Consider the following 16,288-nt stretch of genomic DNA (forward strand, 5'->3'; position numbering starts at 1 on the left):
AAACAAGTCGGGAAACTGAGCTTCACTTGACTGAAAGCTCATGTAGCACTAGCAGATCCCCCCCCCCCCCCCACCCCAATTCACTCTCCCTAAAACATACTTAGGCTTGCCACAGCAACGAGACAATGGACATCCCACACCGGTCACTGCAAACCAATGACATAGTTTTTCTGTTTTCTTGGAATTGTCCCCTTGTACTATTCCTATGACTTTCTTTTACTATTTTAATGGATCTTGCTGCACTTGAAGCACAACTTGGGTTGAACAAGCATTTATTCTGTTGTTTTTGTTCTCTTTTTCCCCATCGCCGCTCTGGTGCTTAGGTGATAGGAGGCTCCGTCTGGCCGTGCCTGATACCTCCTTTTTAATGCCGTCATGGCAATATGACCAGATAGCGAACGCGACCCAGGGCTAGCTAAGCTTACGATGATCAAAAGTTGGACGTTCACTCGACGGAGACCAAGACAGCGGGCGAGTTGCCTGTCGTGGGTACACTGAGTTCATCGTCAGGAGTTTATGAGGTGGAGGACGGCAAGACAGGGAGGCATAGGGAGAGATAGAGATGAGAAGGCAGGACGGTTGAATCTCAGAGGTTTTGACTTGGGAGGTTGGGATACCCACGGCTCTGTCGTCATGGGTATTCCGTCATGATGGGATGGGTTACATGAAGGGCGAGATCAGGTGGAACCAAAAGACGATTGCGTGGACGATGTGAGGTCCATCTTTGCCATCTACGGTTTGATGACCTTGACGGGTAATTGGTGGAAACGGTTCAAGGGGGAGGGGAGTCTGGTAGAAGGAAAGGAATGGAACGGTTCTGGATGGATGGATGGGTCAAGGTGGCAAATGAATTCGGAGACCGGATAATAGTCGTTGTTAGCAAGCAAGCATTTACGCAGCAGTACCATAGCACACACAAGTCAACTACGACCTCAAGGTTCATCATATGTGAGTTCTGCCTCAACCCTAGTCGTGTCTGTTCAACCCTGTCCTAGTATTGCTCGACACCCTGATGGTAGCCTGGTGTTATTCAGATGTTCCTGTTCAAAATGTCACCGCTGAGAGCCTGTGGCTCCTTGTGTCCCAATGGAGTATTATGCTTTGTTCATTTCATGCCACACAACAACATTGATACACCAACGACACACATAGACTTTTCTATTGAAAATAAGTAGTTTCTCAAAATCATCTAGAAGAAACCAGAGGCCCTTCACCGTTAAAAACAAGGCATGGCTATCGTTATCCAGGTAACATAAAGGTTGTATTATCAATAAGTTAGCAGCCTTGGTTTTAGGATACAATGCTCTTGTAGATTCTTGCCTGGCAACAGGGAATTGTATAGCCTCAACAAAGGGCACAGACTGGTATGAACGACCTCTGATCGCCTACTACATAATTCAGCCTTACTCACATAAAATATTCGGCTGTCTGCTTGATCATGTTTCCAACAATAAGCGCGAAAGCCCCCACCTAATCAAGCACTCGACCTGGGGAAAAAGTACTACTTACTATCTTCCTGACTGTGCCTCAATGCCTAACGACATGGCCATTTCCGTGACTAGCAACGAGGTGAAAGCAAGCCCGGTGGGTGGTGAGGCTCTGGAAGCCCAGCAGGCTGCCGGCACACTCTCCGTCGTCGTTGCAGTTGTGGGATCCTACCCATCTTCTCACGCTGCGCAATCGAGTACGTCTACCGTCGGTGCAGGCCGCAATTCCATGTTCCTTGCCCTCCTCGAGCCAGGCTCCGATGCCTCCTTGGCCATTTTCCCTGACCACCTGGCTCAAGACAGACTCCTGACCCAGCAGATCGAAGACCACCACTTGTATTCGCACCACAACTTCCAGTGCGAGCGGTACAAGCGTGAGAACTCGACAACCAAGCACCTCTTCTCAGAGCCGCCTAGAGAGCTGCTCTACTGCCAGGTCAAGGAGTGCACGCACGTGCCCACCCCCTCTGCCTTCCCCAACCTCAACTGGACGTTCGAGTCGGGCATCACCTCCTTCGACCGGGCCCAAGCGCTCGGCCGCCGCCCGGCTGCATTGCACCACCAGCAGGCCCAGATCGCGCCCCACATCACGCCCACGCCCGCCTGTGACCACGCCCTGCGCGCGCTGAGCGACATGGTCCAGGCGGCGGTTTCGGCAGGCCTCAAGGACGTGGCCGTGTGCATCTCGGTCATGGGCCCGGAGGCGGGCTCTGGCAGGGCTGCTGTGCCAGCTGCTGATGCGGACAAGATCCGCGTGCTCAGGGCGCTGGTCAGGCAGGTCTCGGGACAGCTGATGGCTTGGCATTGGCCGTTCTGGATTCGCCGGGCGGAGCGGGCTCTGGGTGCTACGAGGCAGCTTGTTGTCTATGATGATGGGGAGGGGGCCAAGGGTTTTGCGATTGCTGATGAGTGAGCAAGCACAACTATTGCCGTCATGTTCCTGCTGCTACTGCTGCTAGTTACTGGGCAGGTGAGAAAGGATCACCTGGATGGGCAAGGCATTTATGGGTCTGGCTGGATTAATGGAAGGGAGTTTGTGCACATTTGTTTCTTCATAGATTGGATTTTGCATGAGCGATGATAGACTAGCTGGGTCAGGATGAATCCATACTGAATGTCATATTACTTGACAGAGATGGAACCAGCTTCTCTTTGAAACACACATGATTTATTGAGATTTTGAGTATTGCTACAGAGGTCCTCTAGGGGACCACATAATTGACCATAATTATGTGACTGGCTGACGCCAGCCTCCTCCCGAGAAGTACATATCGCTAAGATGATGCTAAGTGCCCAAGTGTGATGGCCGTGAGCCTCCATTGATGAATCGAGGAAACTAGCTCTTGTACACCCTGTACGACTACAAAATCTTCGAGTCCTGGATTTCACATCTCCTTTTTGTGCAGGAACTTTGTCAAAGACTCCGCTATCTCTCTTTTCCATCTGATATAGCTAACATTCACATTCACGCTGATATCAAGTCGCATTGTTTGACAGCGTGAGTCGCAAGTGAAAGGCTATCATTGTAATCAATACGCTAAACATCTGTGCTACTTAGAATCGAGTCTTCTCGAAATGTCGACCTAGGGTGCATTGTCAGGTATTTAAATGATTGATCAGGTTCTGATAACTTCTTGATCTTTGAAATGCGTTGAACTGTATGCAGAACCAGACAAAGCATTTCCCATCCCAACATACACCTGAATTTCCAAAATTACAGCAGGAATCTTTGTCTCTCAGCCCATAGATCCCCCTTGTACGTGCATTTTCTATCAGTTAAAGGGAACTCAAACAGCTTTCATTACCCATGTTAACATCGACAAGAAAGTTCCTTGCTAACAAATCGTCTTTAAACACCTGTTGCCAGCCAAGTCAAGGTCACCCAACAAAGTAAGCTATTCAAATATCAGGACTCACCTCGTGTTGATCCACCAGATGAAAGGCTGATACCTTCAATCTCAGCAAAGACATAGAACAGAGACATCGCCTTCCAACCAAGAAACGTGTCAAAAGCTGAATAGGAGAGCAGAACATCGACTAAAATGCTGTCAACCCATAACTGGTGAGTACATCCCTTTTTATCCAGAGAAGTTTCCTTGAATTCATTGATCAGAATCATCTGAAGAGATCAAGCAAAGCAAGCCAATGCTGATGTCAATGTCAACTTACATAGTCCTTTCTGCAAACTCCATGGCAACCTCCATCGTTGCCTGGCCAAAGGACATTTCAAAAAGTGTCCAAAACATGGCTTCCATTCCACCTTGAGTGGATGCTTCCACTGCATCCGGGAGGCTCGAGCAGAGCTTCGCAAAGAACATAACAGCCAGAGGGCTGCCAAGAAGCAGAGGGGCAAGAACAAGTAGGAGGTGGATTGGTGTGGGGTGGGTCAGCAAGTTAGACCTTTCTTTTGTCCTCTTTATTTCTCCTCAAACGAGGAGCAAGAGATAATGCCTATTTCTCTCAACCATTGCCTCGTGCTGCTCGTCTTAACTATACTCTGGATTTCATCTTGATCGACGACAGAGGTTCCGTGGATGTGTGCTGTACAATCGAAATCGTGCTCAACGGTCTCCAACAGTCCCAGTTTGTCTAGGTGATGGTTAAAGAACACGTTGCGTCCCTCTGAGTCCACATGATAATTAAGGAAGCATAAGCATGCGATCAACTGGGGCATGCTTACACGTCGGCCCTGCTTCACGCAAGCTGCGATGTCGATGAATGGTCGCTGAGCTGAGGGCTTGATGCGAGCGTTAAGGCGGGCTAGGCGGGAGCAAGCAGTATTGAATAGGCCCGGAGGGAGCGAAGACGGAACCTGTGCCCTCATTCCCGCTCGCTCTAATTATCGACTTGCAAAGACTTCACCATGAAAGATTTGCAACAACGGCGCTCAGCAGCTTGTAGCCAATAGAACAGATCGAAAAGTTGAATTATGCACCGTACTGTGCGACCAGTTTGAAAGGTGTGATCTATGGCTTGTAAAAAATTACATCCATGGCCTTATGCCGTCTAGATAATACCATCCTCCGATCGTGTGGCTTCGTCGTAGCCAAAGGTCGTTTACAGACCACCAAGGAGGGCAGCAAGGCCACCAGCACCACCAGCAGCCGCAGCACCGGTACCTAGATCCTGTTAGTGGATGGCCTGTTCTTTCTCATGGGAAAGGAGAGCACATGGCTTGACTCACCAGTAGCAGCCGTGGCGGAATCAGCGCCCGTGGCAGCGCCTGCTCCAGCGCCAGCGGCACCGCCCAGCAGAGCGGCGAGAGCACCAGCACCGCCCGCACCTCCGGCAGTCTTGCCCTGGTGGTGAGGGGCGGCCGAGACGGCGCCGAGGACGGCGAGGCTCTGGGAATTCATTGTCAGCAAAACCCAGTCACACAAGAAGAAAATGGTATGCTTAGAATGGGAACTCCTCGACTTACGAGGAACAGAGACTTGATGGAAACCATTTTGACTGATTTGTGTGTTTTGGTGTGGAGTATGCTGTCCGGCAGCTGTGAAGCAAGAAATATTATGTATTTACGAAGGAAGAAATGATCAATGTACAAGAAAGTGATTGTGTTGATGGGATGGATTAAGATCATGTGTTGAGATCTCTGAGGGGAAGTCGCATATTTATACGCCGTGAAAGGCTCAGTTCCATAGCAGCTGGTTTGCGCTCTTCTGCCTCATCTCCTTTTACTCGGACGAGAGGCTTGAGCGTTGTGGTGAAACGAGAGCCGACGGTGAGATCAGATGTGTAGATGCATGGCTTGGCACTGCCACCCCGCGAAAATAATTCAGCCCGAATGCTTGGAGATGCGGGTAAAGCGGAGGTCTCGAAACAAATCCTTGTTGAAGGCGGCGGCAGAAGACACCGCGACGACCAGTGACCGAGTTTCGAGTGATCATGTTTGGGATCAGACGTTGATGCCGAAACAAGAACAGCCACCATCGTTTGGAATAGAGACTTGGGCTGGAAGTGATTGACACCTTCGTCCGATGTTTGCTTGGAGTGCCCCTGAATCACTAACCTTAGTTTCGCCTCCCCTAATTCAACGTCGTACTGTATCAACGTATTCGGGTTTTGAGCCAAGCTTGACACAAAGCCTTGGAATGGCAACAACAGATGGCCAGGAAAATCAGAATTGGCGCTGCACAGCCTGCTAGTTCTTGATTCCTTGCTAGAAAATGCCTTCATTGCGATGCGACTGGATTAGACTTAAAGTTTTACAATTTTTTGAGTGCTGCATGCCGTGTTTGGCCCGAACTAGTAGATGTGTTGGACCAATGCTCCTTTGCAGATTGCGTCAACGAACCAAGGCTCTCAGAAACTGATACTGGAGCAGCTATGCGACAGGTTCAGCTCTCACTTTTGCGCAGGCCCATCTTCTCTATGGAAAGGCTGACTGTACACGTGAACCGTTTGGGTGATTCTGCCTACATCCCATCTTGCCCTTCTTGTCCTTTATCTTCTTTTTTTTCTTTTTTTTCTTGGCAAAAAAACAAGATGATTGCAGATGTAAGGCCACCATGGATACCTTGCATCGCTTATTTACAGAGAAAGATATTACAATGAAGTGTTTGCCACTTCATCTTATGGTGTACTGCCTCAGTAACACTCTTCATCTTTTTCTACCATGGATAATTGAAGACTGCAGAAAGGGCAACCGATATTTGTTACAGAAGATGCCGTGGAGATTTCGAAGTCTGGTGGCTTAGCGAAGCCACTGGGCATCACGATTGTGACATAGGTATAAAGTCTCAGCTCGACTTCAATATGGTGAGATTTAATTATGACATCGAGCCTCCCAGCCACCTTCTTGAAAAGAATGTGCTCAAGCAAGACAAGTACCTCCCTCCTACCTGTCATAAAATCACTCTGACAAAACTGATACTGGTGAAGGAGGAAGGTCATTGCAGCTGAGAATGAGCAAAAGGAGAGGGATCTCGGGGACGTTGATGTCCAATGCATGTGTTAATTCGAGCGGGGCCAAGGAAAAGTAATTCCCCATGGAGCAAGAACGCAAGGATCCCATTCTGTAAATTCATTTCAAGACTGCACTTTTGGTCATCAAAAGAAAGCGCACGCTGTCTGGCATCCTACTGTGTCCGTATCGATACCAAGCAGGATATTGTTCATTCATGCCTCCTTCTTCAAAAGGTGACCGCTGCTGCGTGAGACCTGTTCTTGATATGCCCTCAGGGCAGTTGAATCACCTTACCTTCGCAGTCACTCCTTCGAATCAAGCATCTCAATGACGGGGAGATCAATTTCCGTTTTGCCATCATACGGCATCGACGAGATGCTCGACACCGAGAACCTGAGTTGATCTCGCTTCTGTTGGACCAACCTTGCGAGCCTTTCAAATCTCTAGTGGAGAAGCTTTGGCTCTCTCCAATCACTTGTAAGACAGAAGCCCCTTTGGGAACGCAAAGCCTCACAAAAGAAAATTAATTAACTGAAGTACCATCGATCTAGGCGCTGTCGGCACATTCTGGCTCTCATCTTGCATTATCTCGAAGCGAAAACCACCACTCGACGATGATGACTCCAATTTTAGCAATGTCCTTGGCGGTTTTCCACAGTTTCTGGAACTTGTCAACACTAGATTCGTGGCCCGCTATGACCAAGAGGACAGTCGACCCTCCGAATACTGGCATAGTTCCCACGGTGCCGGAGATGCCCATCCCTTCGAATGTCGGAAACTACCACTTTGCCGGTTGCTTCAGTCACGTAGATCCGCTCCAGCACGTATTTACGGGCCAGCACAGGCAGTCACAGATTAAGATGTCAGTGAGCCTGTGCGCGACCGTCTGCAGAGACACCAAGTCCCCAATGATGGGCCTTGAGGCTTCATCGACTTGTAAGTACTTGAGTATCCTCTGGGGGTTTTCCCCCTTTTTTTTTTTCTTCAATTTCTTTTCATCTTAACCTGGAATCGATCCTTCCTTTGAACGGGTCTTGAATAACGCTGACGAGACCCAACAGGTTACTGTGGCACGGCACTCGAGAGCTGCTGGATGTCGGAGACTTTGGTCGGCAATTGCGACATGCCTTGCAGTGGCAACTCGCTGCAGATGTGTGGAGGTGACTTTTACACACAAATCTACATCTCTGGTGATGCTGGCGGCCAGGACTTGGACCCCATTTGCACGCCCCTCGTGCCCGACATTCCCTCTGGAGTCTCAACGACCAGCATTGTCTCCGTGACACGGCCTCCCCCCTCTACAGCACACAGCACCTCAGTTGCACGTGGGGATGGAACTACCAGCTTGATACAAAGTACTCCCCCGACTACTTCCTCAGCAGGGTCAACGTCCCAGACAATGGCAGTCAGCACGCTGACGACCTCTGGACCACTGTCCTCGAACTCCCCCGTGTCTTCCAAAAAAGTTACCTCGAGTAGTACTGTGAGCGAGACAACGACATCGCGACAGTCGACAAATTCAGCTATGCCAACTGCTCCTACATCAAGCGGATCGTCATCATCACCCAATCCTGGATCACAAACCTCAACGGCCACTTCAACCACGTCCACAAACTCACGCCTAACGCCCCGCCCATCCTCGAGTGAAGGTTCTCCAAGTGGTACGCCAGCGGCAGGCAGAGGCCTGAGCAAGGCCGTCATCGCTGGAGTCGCGACGTCGGCAGCTGTGGTCACTGCGCTGGTCGTGACGGGCGTCATTATTCTTGTCAGGAGGAAGAGGAGGAGAAAGGACAATGGCATCTACGATGATGTAAGCATCACGACCTGGGGAAACTCGGAGAGCGACGCACCTTGGGCCATCCGCAGCACCATCTCGAGTGTGCCGGGGAGGGTGGCACGCGTGTCATCCAAGTTTTCTGGGAAGAGCAGGGACGATCATTCGAGTGGTGTTGAGACTGTCTATTATGGGAAACAATAGAGGATGGTGAGATCTCGGTTTGAGGTGATTCGAGTCTCTGGGACTAGATAGATAAGGAAAGGGAGATGCGTTGTTTTCGCCTACCATCTTTGGGGAGGTAATTATGATGAAAGTGAATTCTGAGTCAAGCGTGCGTCGTCTTGAAGTGATGTGATTAAGCAGGATATGATATGTTGAAATGCAGGTTAAGATCTAGTAGGGCGTGACACTCGGAAGACATACTGAGACTTAAAGGCAAGGAAGGGGGCTTTCCGACTAACTCAGAAACAGGCTGTCGTGTTAAAGTGAAGAGATGCAAAAATGATTGCATGTGCTGTGTATTCTCTGGTACATTCTTCACTTCAATGGGCCATTCCATCCTCGAGTACACAGATCATGTCACGCTGCTGAAAGAGGTGAGCTTTGAATAATTAAAGTAATGAATTGAAACCTCCTTGAAGTAATTTTTGAGGCCAACATCATTGAACATGGCTCTCCTTAGGACCATTGCAGCTCTTATATCCAGTAAATACACATTTAGAGAAGGATATAGTCATCAGATCAATTAATTCCTCAGTGTATACCCTTTGTTCAAGAAAAATTCACACTGCACCCTCGCATCCGGATCGCCCGTCGAGCTGATGCCACCATAGGTAATGTCCAGCACCTCAAAGCCCACACTCTCCCCGTTGGCCGTGGTGCCTGCGCCGCCGCTCATGTAGCTGGGCCAGTACGGCGCGTCGGCCGTCCGCAGCGGGTTCGGGTCGAGGGTGGAGGCGAACGAGATCCAGTAGCTCGTCATGATGGCCGCGAGGGTCTGGTTGTTTGCCGTGGGCCAGTTGATGTACTCGTTGGCCAGGAACGGGGCCGTGGAGCCGTGGACTTGGGACCCGGCATCGAAGACTAACTTGAAGACGGCGGAGGAATTGTAGTTTTCGTCTACGGCCGAGGTTGCCATCTGGTATGTCGGGCCTGTGTGGGAAGTTGAAATTAGATCGATTCATTTCCATAGGCGATTCTGACATTTGCAGGGTGGATGTTTTCGACTTGTCAGCAGAGATTTGTGGAATACTTACAGACAATAATAAAGTCACCATACCAGCTCGCGCGCTGGAAGAGGGTTGAGTTATAGTCTGATCGTGGGTACAACTCGTAGAGTCTCGAGAAGAACGCAGGTCCAGCGCCGGGGAAGAGATATTCAGCCTTAGTTTTCATGCCCATCCAGCGTCAGCATCCATTTTTGCCTTTCTTTGAACATTGAGCCATGTTGACAGGAAAGAAAAAAGAGGGACAGAATAAAGGAGAAGAAGAAAAAAAAGACTGTACTCACATCCGTCGTCTCTTCGACCTGGTTCGTCTGGCTAGCATTGGAAAAGATATACCCCTCATAACCCTCCCGATCCACCAACAGCGGCACCTTGTAAAACTCGCCCTTCTTAAAAGCAATATCAGGCAGATCACGCAAGAAATCTCCATCCACCACAGGCCCGAACCAGAACGTCCCATAGCCATCGCCGGGGCCCGCATACGAAACATTGAAATCCACCTGCCCAGCCCGCGTCAGGTCCGCCTCGCTCAGGCCCCGCAGACAGGCAACATCCCCACACCCAGAGGCGTTGAGCGCAAACCTGTACTGCAGCTCCTGCGTGCTCTTGTTGAGCAGGGGCTGCCACCAGGGATACTCTGCAATGGCGGCCCGGAAGGGCGGGACGCCGAACCCGCCGCCGTTGCCGCCGCCGGCCATGAGCTGGTACGTGACGCTGCCGCCGCCCGCAGACCCGCCCCAGATGGTGACCTTGGCCGGGTCGCCGCCGAAAGCAGCAATGTGGCGCTGGACCCATTCGAGGGCGAGGCGCTGGTCGTAGAGGCCTGCGTTCTGGACGCCGTCCTCGGCGATGTCGGACCCAGCCAGGAAGCCGAAGATGCCCAGGCGGTACTGGATGGCGACGTAGATGAGCCCGCCGTCCGAGGCGTGCACCATGGCGTCGCCTGGGTAGCTGATCGCGCTGCCGGTGGTGTAGCCGCCGCCGTGGATCTGGACCATCACGGGCAGGCCGCCTGTGATGTTTTGCCGGGTGGAGGGCACCAGGACGTCGGCCGTGAGGCAGTTCTCGCTCTGGCCCTGTGGCGTGGCTGCGAAGGAGCCCGGCTCTTGGTCGGCGGCGTAGTCCCAGAACGGGTACCCCTGGATGCATGCTGGCCCCTGTGTGGTGGCCTGGATGGTCTGGCCGGTGTAGTTGGACGAGGACTCGATCGGGAGGGGTTTCTGCCATCTGTTTGCGCCTGTGGGCGGCTGGGCATAGTACAGGCCGCGGTAGTAGTTGATTCCTGCGGTTGTGTTGGTGTATCCGACATATTTTGCGTAGCCCAGGTCGATGATGGGGACAGAGGTGTTGCTGGACTGGGCTGCTGTGGGTGTGAGGAGGAGGACGAGGAGGAGGAGGAGGCTCATGGCCAGAGGGAGCACAGAAGGGGTCCTCATCTTGATGTGCATTGGTCTCTCTTGACACTCACACAGAACGTGGGACAGGACACTGGAGGCAACCAAGATGGAAGGACGGCAGTCTGGTAATGAATGCCTTCTTGAGGGTGACTCTAGTAATCAAGCCAAACTATCATGTACTTCACCTTGCTGTGGACCGTCGGACCATCTTATATCTTTATTTCAAAGCAATTATGGATCAACGTCGCGAGTTCTCGCTCATCTCATTCACCTTCCCAGTCAAGACTGTCTGTCTGTCTTATGGCACAGAGGTGCATACTGAACCTAGATTTGACCCTGGCAGCTGAAAAAGCTAATCTTGTTTGTATCTTACTCTGCTCTTCTTTTCTTGATGTCATTGTGCCTATCAATGGTAACTACCGGCGCTCGTTTAGTCTGCATGTAGTTTGGGGGCAGACGGAAGAGAGAGCTGGGGAGGGGAAAATGGTCCGAATGCCTGCACAAACCTTCGTTGAATTGTGCTTTGTGCGGTAGCGCTGACCAATCCGTTGTTGCACTGCAGTCGTTAGTCTTATTCCTTTGGATAATTGCGGGGGATGCAGAAAGTAGAAAAGAAGAGAAAATAAAAGTAGAACTCGTCACGAGGTCACGTCGTCTCCTCATCCCAGGTCAGGTTTTTGTCTTGTTTTCGGGGTAAGCGGAGTGACGATAATATGCATGCTATTCCCTTTAGTCATCCCCCCCCCCCCCAGCCGCTCCTCCGTGCGTTCCCCTCCTTTCAACGGTCGGACATTGCTTTTGCGTCAGTGCTCTCGGCATAGCTGGTGCCGGCTGTCTCGGTGCTGACTTGAGTGGAGAGGCATGATCCTAAAGTAGAAGGAAACATTATAAATCAATTCGTTACAAATTCAGAGAAGAGACAACAAGAAAAAAAAAGAAGAAAAGAAAAAAAGAAAAAGAAAAGGGAGGACAGAGGCTGGGAAAACACGACACAGGTTACGGATATTGATTGATTGCGCGTCGGTCCTCGTCAAAGACTGGTTGTTGACTGCAATTCTGCCTGTGTTAATTCATCCGTGCATATATTAGCCCGAAATCATGACTACCGTGGCTGGCTGATTACATCTGCTTCCTGTCTTGCCGTGGTACATATGTAATAGTCAAAGTGCAAAGCCTTTAGTCGAGATTAAACAAATGCGGGTTTGTGTAACAAATTGTCTCCCCTCTTTTTGAAGATGAATTTGCGGCTCTTTACTCCCATCAAGAATCTGTGCTGTGAGGTGACACAATGCGCTCAAGAAAATACTCTCATCGGATGAGACGTCTTACCTAGAAATTGTGCAGTCTTGTCTTCTTAATAACAATCATGGCAAACGAGGCGCTGGACAGGAAGAGATGCTGGTGACCTGTTGCCCTCGAGATTCGCTCACGACGGCCCAGCCATGCACCTGACACCCGCAGCAGACGCGTCCCTACCCGCGCCCAAGGGCGTCCACCGACCAGCCTTGACATCCTCCCTCACCCTCTCTGCCACAGCAGGCGGCGCCTCGGCAAAGTGATCCGTCTTCTCGATCCACTCCAGCTCCTCCTCGGTGCTCTTCCTCCCCTCGATGGCATTGCGATACGGATACCGCCCGTACCGGTCGATGATCGGCTTATGCACCTCTATGACTTCTATCATCAAGAACGCAGCCTGGTGGAACGCCCAGTGTCGGTCCGGATCCAGCCTCGTCACGAGCCGTGGGAATGCATACACGTCGCTCAATCTGTGCCTGCCATCACTGTCCCGCACTGGGTCGCGCACCCCGGCGTGCGCCTCCACCAGGCAGCGCAGCCGTTCCACGCCGGCGACCGAGTCCTCCTGGTGCGGCACGGACTCCTGGTGGGCCATGGAGGCGGTGAGCTCCCAGGCGGCGCAGAACCAATACTCGAAGGAGGCGTCAGGCCAGCGGTTGCGCGCCCAGGGCCGCTGTTCTGGAAGGACATGTCCGCCAAAGAACTCGTCGTAGAGCCTTCTGACGATGCGATCAAAGTAGCTAGTCCAGCGGCCGTCGACGCCCGAGAATAGAATGCGTGGACACTGGTCGAGGAGAACTTGCAGGCCGAGAGCCTGCTCGGGAAAGGTGGGCGCCTCGACAGGCGGGAGGAAGCTGGTCATGTCAGGGACCGTGTGTGGGCCGTACTTTTCGCTGATGGCCACCAGAGCGGGCCACGCGATATGGGCGCGGCGCGAGAGGGTGATTTCGTCGCTAAAGTTCTCATTGATCATGGCGTTGCCCGTGACGATCTCGTCCTTGGACCATGGTATGCGGGCCTGTGCCAGCTGCTCGAGCAGGGACGGCGTGATGATGGCATGTAGGTCGATCATGATGGCGATGACTTGACGATGATGTGGATGAAGAGCAAGAGGAGCAATTGGTGTTCCTCAGTCGTCTGCTGATGATGATGTTCTACATGTCGAGCTTATTTGCCCCTCCAAACACATAAACACATAGAATGCCGAAGATCTGCATGTCTTCTCTTGAGGGGACGGACCCAAGTTGGTCCGCAGGTGACGGAGACGGACGAGTCTTTGGTAATCGCATGGCGCATTGGGGGCCTTCATTCTCTTGTTGGGGAACCCTCATTTGGGTTTGAGATCCTGCCAAATGACATGATCCCTCCTGCCCCATAGCTTAAGCACTGCATGAGTGAAGAAAGTAGCACAATGTACCTGCCCTATCCTACCACCATCCAGGTATGCAGGTGTGGCAGCTACTGCCGTAGACTGTCAAGGTGGGCGCACTAGCATTTGACCTTTTGGGGGGTGGAGATCTGCGCGATCAACCGTGGGTGGCCCGTGCACTCAGCATCTTCTCGCAGTGGTTGTCTTGGCTTGCGCTTCTTAACCAGAAAAAGACTTTTGATGCGATCCTCAACTTCAAAGTCTTTGGCCACCTCAAACACCGCCAAGATGAAGGCAACGAGGGCATTACTGGGCCGACGATCGGTCTGGAAAGGTACGCAACTGTCTTCGTGCTCCCCTCGCCTCCTTTGGTCAAGAAACTACATACTAAAGAGATAATTCTTGCGCAGGCCCAAACATCGTCCCGTATGTCGCCCTCATCTTTTCCCCGCCCTGAATCGAGTCAGACATTGAACACGTGAAGATGGACGGCTGACACGAGATACAATTCGACATGTAAACAGGCTGCCCCTCGTCCGCCCCAAGGAGGGCCAGTACAATCCGCCCATCCGGACACAAGCCCGTGGCGCCACCGTCCTGCCCAGCTTCGTCGGCCTGACGTTTGAGGTGTACAACGGGAAGGTCTATAACCCCGTGACTATCACGGAGGATATGGTCGGACACAAGCTGGGCGAGTTCTCTACGTATGTTGGCGCTCCCAAATTCTATTTTCTATGCTGGAGAGAGAGAGAGAGAGAGAGAGAGAGAGAGAGCGGGTCGAGCGAAGAGAAGGGACTGGAAGGAAGAAGAACACTGGCTGGGGAGAATCTGGCTGACAATCCGACGCAGGACGCGGAAACCGTTCATCTACGATAAATAAGGAATTGGCTGGTGCTGTGCAGGGCTTTGTAGAAGCATTGAGGGCGATGATGAGAGCACGACTCTGCACTTGTTTCTACCAAGGCTGGTCTGGTTGGCTGGAAACAGAGAGGGTCGGCATGCCCTGTGATCAAAAGGACTTGAGGAGCTTTGGGATGGTCAGCTCCGGGAATACCCTGTGGTTGGATATCTTGGACACCTCAAAAGAGCAGAGCTGCTGCGGACACCAGAGACAGAGGAATGTCCACACGACCTCAGAATATTAGGGTTCTGCTGTAGGACAGCGGGAATCGTCGCTTAGGCGGCACATGAGGAATCACCTTCGATAGATGTCGACTCCATCTATTGCACACCTTATTGATGGTGAGATAGGCTCTGAACTGTGATTATGACAGTATGCACCTTGTTCATTTATCCATGTGAAGCAAACGTATCCCCTAAACGCCCGTCCCTTGTCCCGACCCAAAAACGCCTAAATGAAGTCAACTCATCCCGCGTAGTAAGGAGCCGTTTTGCCTACTTAAGTAGGCTTCTTGACCACGGCCCAACGCACCAGAAAACGAAAGACGGTCGACAGGTGGCCCAGGCAGCCAAGAGCCCTCGATACCGACCCATCCTGACGCATCCCCACAACCCGCTCTCTCTGTCTCGCTCTACCGATAGAACTCGCTCCTCTTAACATTCACTCCATACTCCCCAACCGCCATGCCAAGATCCTCCATCGTAAGCACCGTCCGGTTCTGGCTCCCGCCCTGACCCCCACCACCGTACCCCGGCCGCTGGATACCCAGAAGCGCCTGTCCCGCCGCACCACCCTGCGAAGCCTTGCCGCCCGCGCCGCCCGCGCCCGCCATCCCAGGTGCGCCGCCCGCCTGGCCTGGGATTGGGATCCCCGCCGCCACGCCCAGGTTACCCATCGGGTTGTTGGCGGCCGACGAGTTGGACGCGCGGATGCGGCTGTACTGGTAGGCGTCGGCGGCGATATCGGCGACGAACTTTTGCGTGGCGAGGGCGAGGAGGTGGGCCAGCCGGGGGTCGGTCTGAGGCGGGGGTGGGAGGCCGGCTTTGGTCATGTAGTAGTTGGTTACGCCTTCGGGAATCTAGAGAGTTGGCCGCTCAGGTATCAGTCAGCCGTGCCGTTGTCTCTCATCGCCTCCAGCCCGAGACACTAAATGGAGAGGAGAAGGAGAAGATGGAGGATTCTACCAAGGTAAGGGATGATGCATGGAAAGAGGGGAGCACGTACGATGGGCGCATATTCATCGATCTTGGAGAGAAACTCCTTTAACGAAGTGTCCTTGCGAGTCGGCAGGCGTGGGTCAACCAGAGGCGCGTATTTCGCCTCCTCGTCGGCGGCGGCGGCTTGTTGTTCTGGGTTTTCTGGTTGCGCCGCGTCTGCCTGCTTGCCTGCTGGCTCTTGAGGTGGTTGCGACGTCATCTTCGGTGTGGAGTCGATGGGGTTCCGCGATGGAATTGATAGAGAGAGAGTTGGAAACTTTGTGGTCGCACTTGGTATGTGATATGATATAGCATGCTAAAATCACAGCGCTAAATGCATGATTCACGCGCATGGACCCCTGACCTCTTATCAGCGTTATCGACTAGTGTCGCTCCTGGTTGCTCTGCGCAACCAATTGTTGTTTGTATATAGAGTAAGCATGGCGGTGTTGCAGCCTTGCGCGGTGTAGCCTCCCCCCATTCCCTTTTTCAACACAACATCTGCGGACTCTCTGCAACAATCTTCTATGGTCATACGCCTAGTCTTTGCTTTTTGGCATACGGATTTGCACTTGCTCGATATCTGTCTATGACCAACTCTTATATCTGACTTTCTAGCCCAACTCGTATCTTTCATGGCAGACGCTCATGCTGTCCGTCGCTTTGAAGGCGGCTGCGGGCCGCCAACGACATTTAAGTCGAGAGATGGTCAACCTCCAAGACAGCCACG

The 16,288-nt window shown here is 52.1% G+C and overlaps 7 protein-coding genes across 7 annotated transcripts; 3 read left to right on the top strand and 4 right to left on the bottom strand.

Annotated features, from left to right (window-relative positions):
• Positions 1 to 1,530: 1,530 nt before the first annotated feature.
• M406DRAFT_330273 (uncharacterized protein) lies at positions 1,531 to 2,400 on the top strand (the record flags this gene model as incomplete). The annotated part of the gene is made up of 1 exon (XM_040920499.1): positions 1,531 to 2,400. One exon carries the CDS (start codon positions 1,531 to 1,533, stop codon positions 2,398 to 2,400), a length of 870 nt encoding a protein of 289 aa, XP_040777415.1.
• A 4,691-nt stretch (positions 2,401 to 7,091) lies between these two features.
• Positions 7,092 to 8,043, top strand: M406DRAFT_68795 (uncharacterized protein; the record flags this gene model as incomplete). The annotated part of the gene is made up of 3 exons (XM_040925202.1): positions 7,092 to 7,332; positions 7,458 to 7,751; positions 7,907 to 8,043. The coding sequence occupies 3 exons, from the start codon at positions 7,092 to 7,094 to the stop codon at positions 8,041 to 8,043; spliced, it is 672 nt and encodes a 223-aa protein (XP_040777416.1).
• A 735-nt stretch (positions 8,044 to 8,778) lies between these two features.
• M406DRAFT_356341 (alpha/beta-hydrolase) lies at positions 8,779 to 11,031 on the bottom strand. The gene is made up of 4 exons (XM_040923418.1): positions 10,583 to 11,031; positions 9,684 to 9,868; positions 9,430 to 9,556; positions 8,779 to 9,325 (listed from the first exon to the last, which is right to left on the bottom strand). Exons 1-4 carry the CDS (start codon positions 10,845 to 10,847, stop codon positions 8,919 to 8,921), a joined length of 984 nt encoding a protein of 327 aa, XP_040777417.1. The 5' UTR covers positions 10,848 to 11,031; the 3' UTR covers positions 8,779 to 8,918.
• A 1,191-nt stretch (positions 11,032 to 12,222) lies between these two features.
• Positions 12,223 to 12,477, bottom strand: M406DRAFT_256109 (uncharacterized protein; the record flags this gene model as incomplete). Its single annotated transcript, XM_040917079.1, has 1 exon — positions 12,223 to 12,477. The coding sequence occupies one exon, from the start codon at positions 12,475 to 12,477 to the stop codon at positions 12,223 to 12,225; it is 255 nt and encodes an 84-aa protein (XP_040777418.1).
• Positions 12,478 to 12,539: 62 nt separating this feature from the next.
• Positions 12,540 to 13,193, bottom strand: M406DRAFT_322386 (uncharacterized protein; the record flags this gene model as incomplete). The annotated part of the gene is made up of 1 exon (XM_040919632.1): positions 12,540 to 13,193. A coding segment is annotated over exon 1 (607 nt), but the record flags the coding sequence as incomplete, so codon positions are not given.
• Positions 13,194 to 13,503: 310 nt separating this feature from the next.
• On the top strand, positions 13,504 to 14,708 carry M406DRAFT_346344 (ribosomal protein S19/S15; the record flags this gene model as incomplete). The annotated part of the gene is made up of 3 exons (XM_040922180.1): positions 13,504 to 13,541; positions 13,986 to 14,165; positions 14,311 to 14,708. The coding sequence occupies 3 exons, from the start codon at positions 13,504 to 13,506 to the stop codon at positions 14,339 to 14,341; spliced, it is 249 nt and encodes an 82-aa protein (XP_040777420.1). The 3' UTR covers positions 14,342 to 14,708.
• Positions 14,709 to 14,730: 22 nt separating this feature from the next.
• M406DRAFT_322389 (transcription initiation factor IID, TAF10 subunit) lies at positions 14,731 to 15,836 on the bottom strand. The gene is made up of 2 exons (XM_040919633.1): positions 15,587 to 15,836; positions 14,731 to 15,440 (listed from the first exon to the last, which is right to left on the bottom strand). Exons 1-2 carry the CDS (start codon positions 15,776 to 15,778, stop codon positions 14,994 to 14,996), a joined length of 639 nt encoding a protein of 212 aa, XP_040777421.1. The 5' UTR covers positions 15,779 to 15,836; the 3' UTR covers positions 14,731 to 14,993.
• Positions 15,837 to 16,288: the final 452 nt, after the last annotated feature.

This window comes from Cryphonectria parasitica (assembly GCF_011745365.1).
Source record: "Cryphonectria parasitica EP155 unplaced genomic scaffold M406scaffold_4, whole genome shotgun sequence".
Classification (NCBI taxonomy): domain Eukaryota; kingdom Fungi; phylum Ascomycota; class Sordariomycetes; order Diaporthales; family Cryphonectriaceae; genus Cryphonectria; species Cryphonectria parasitica.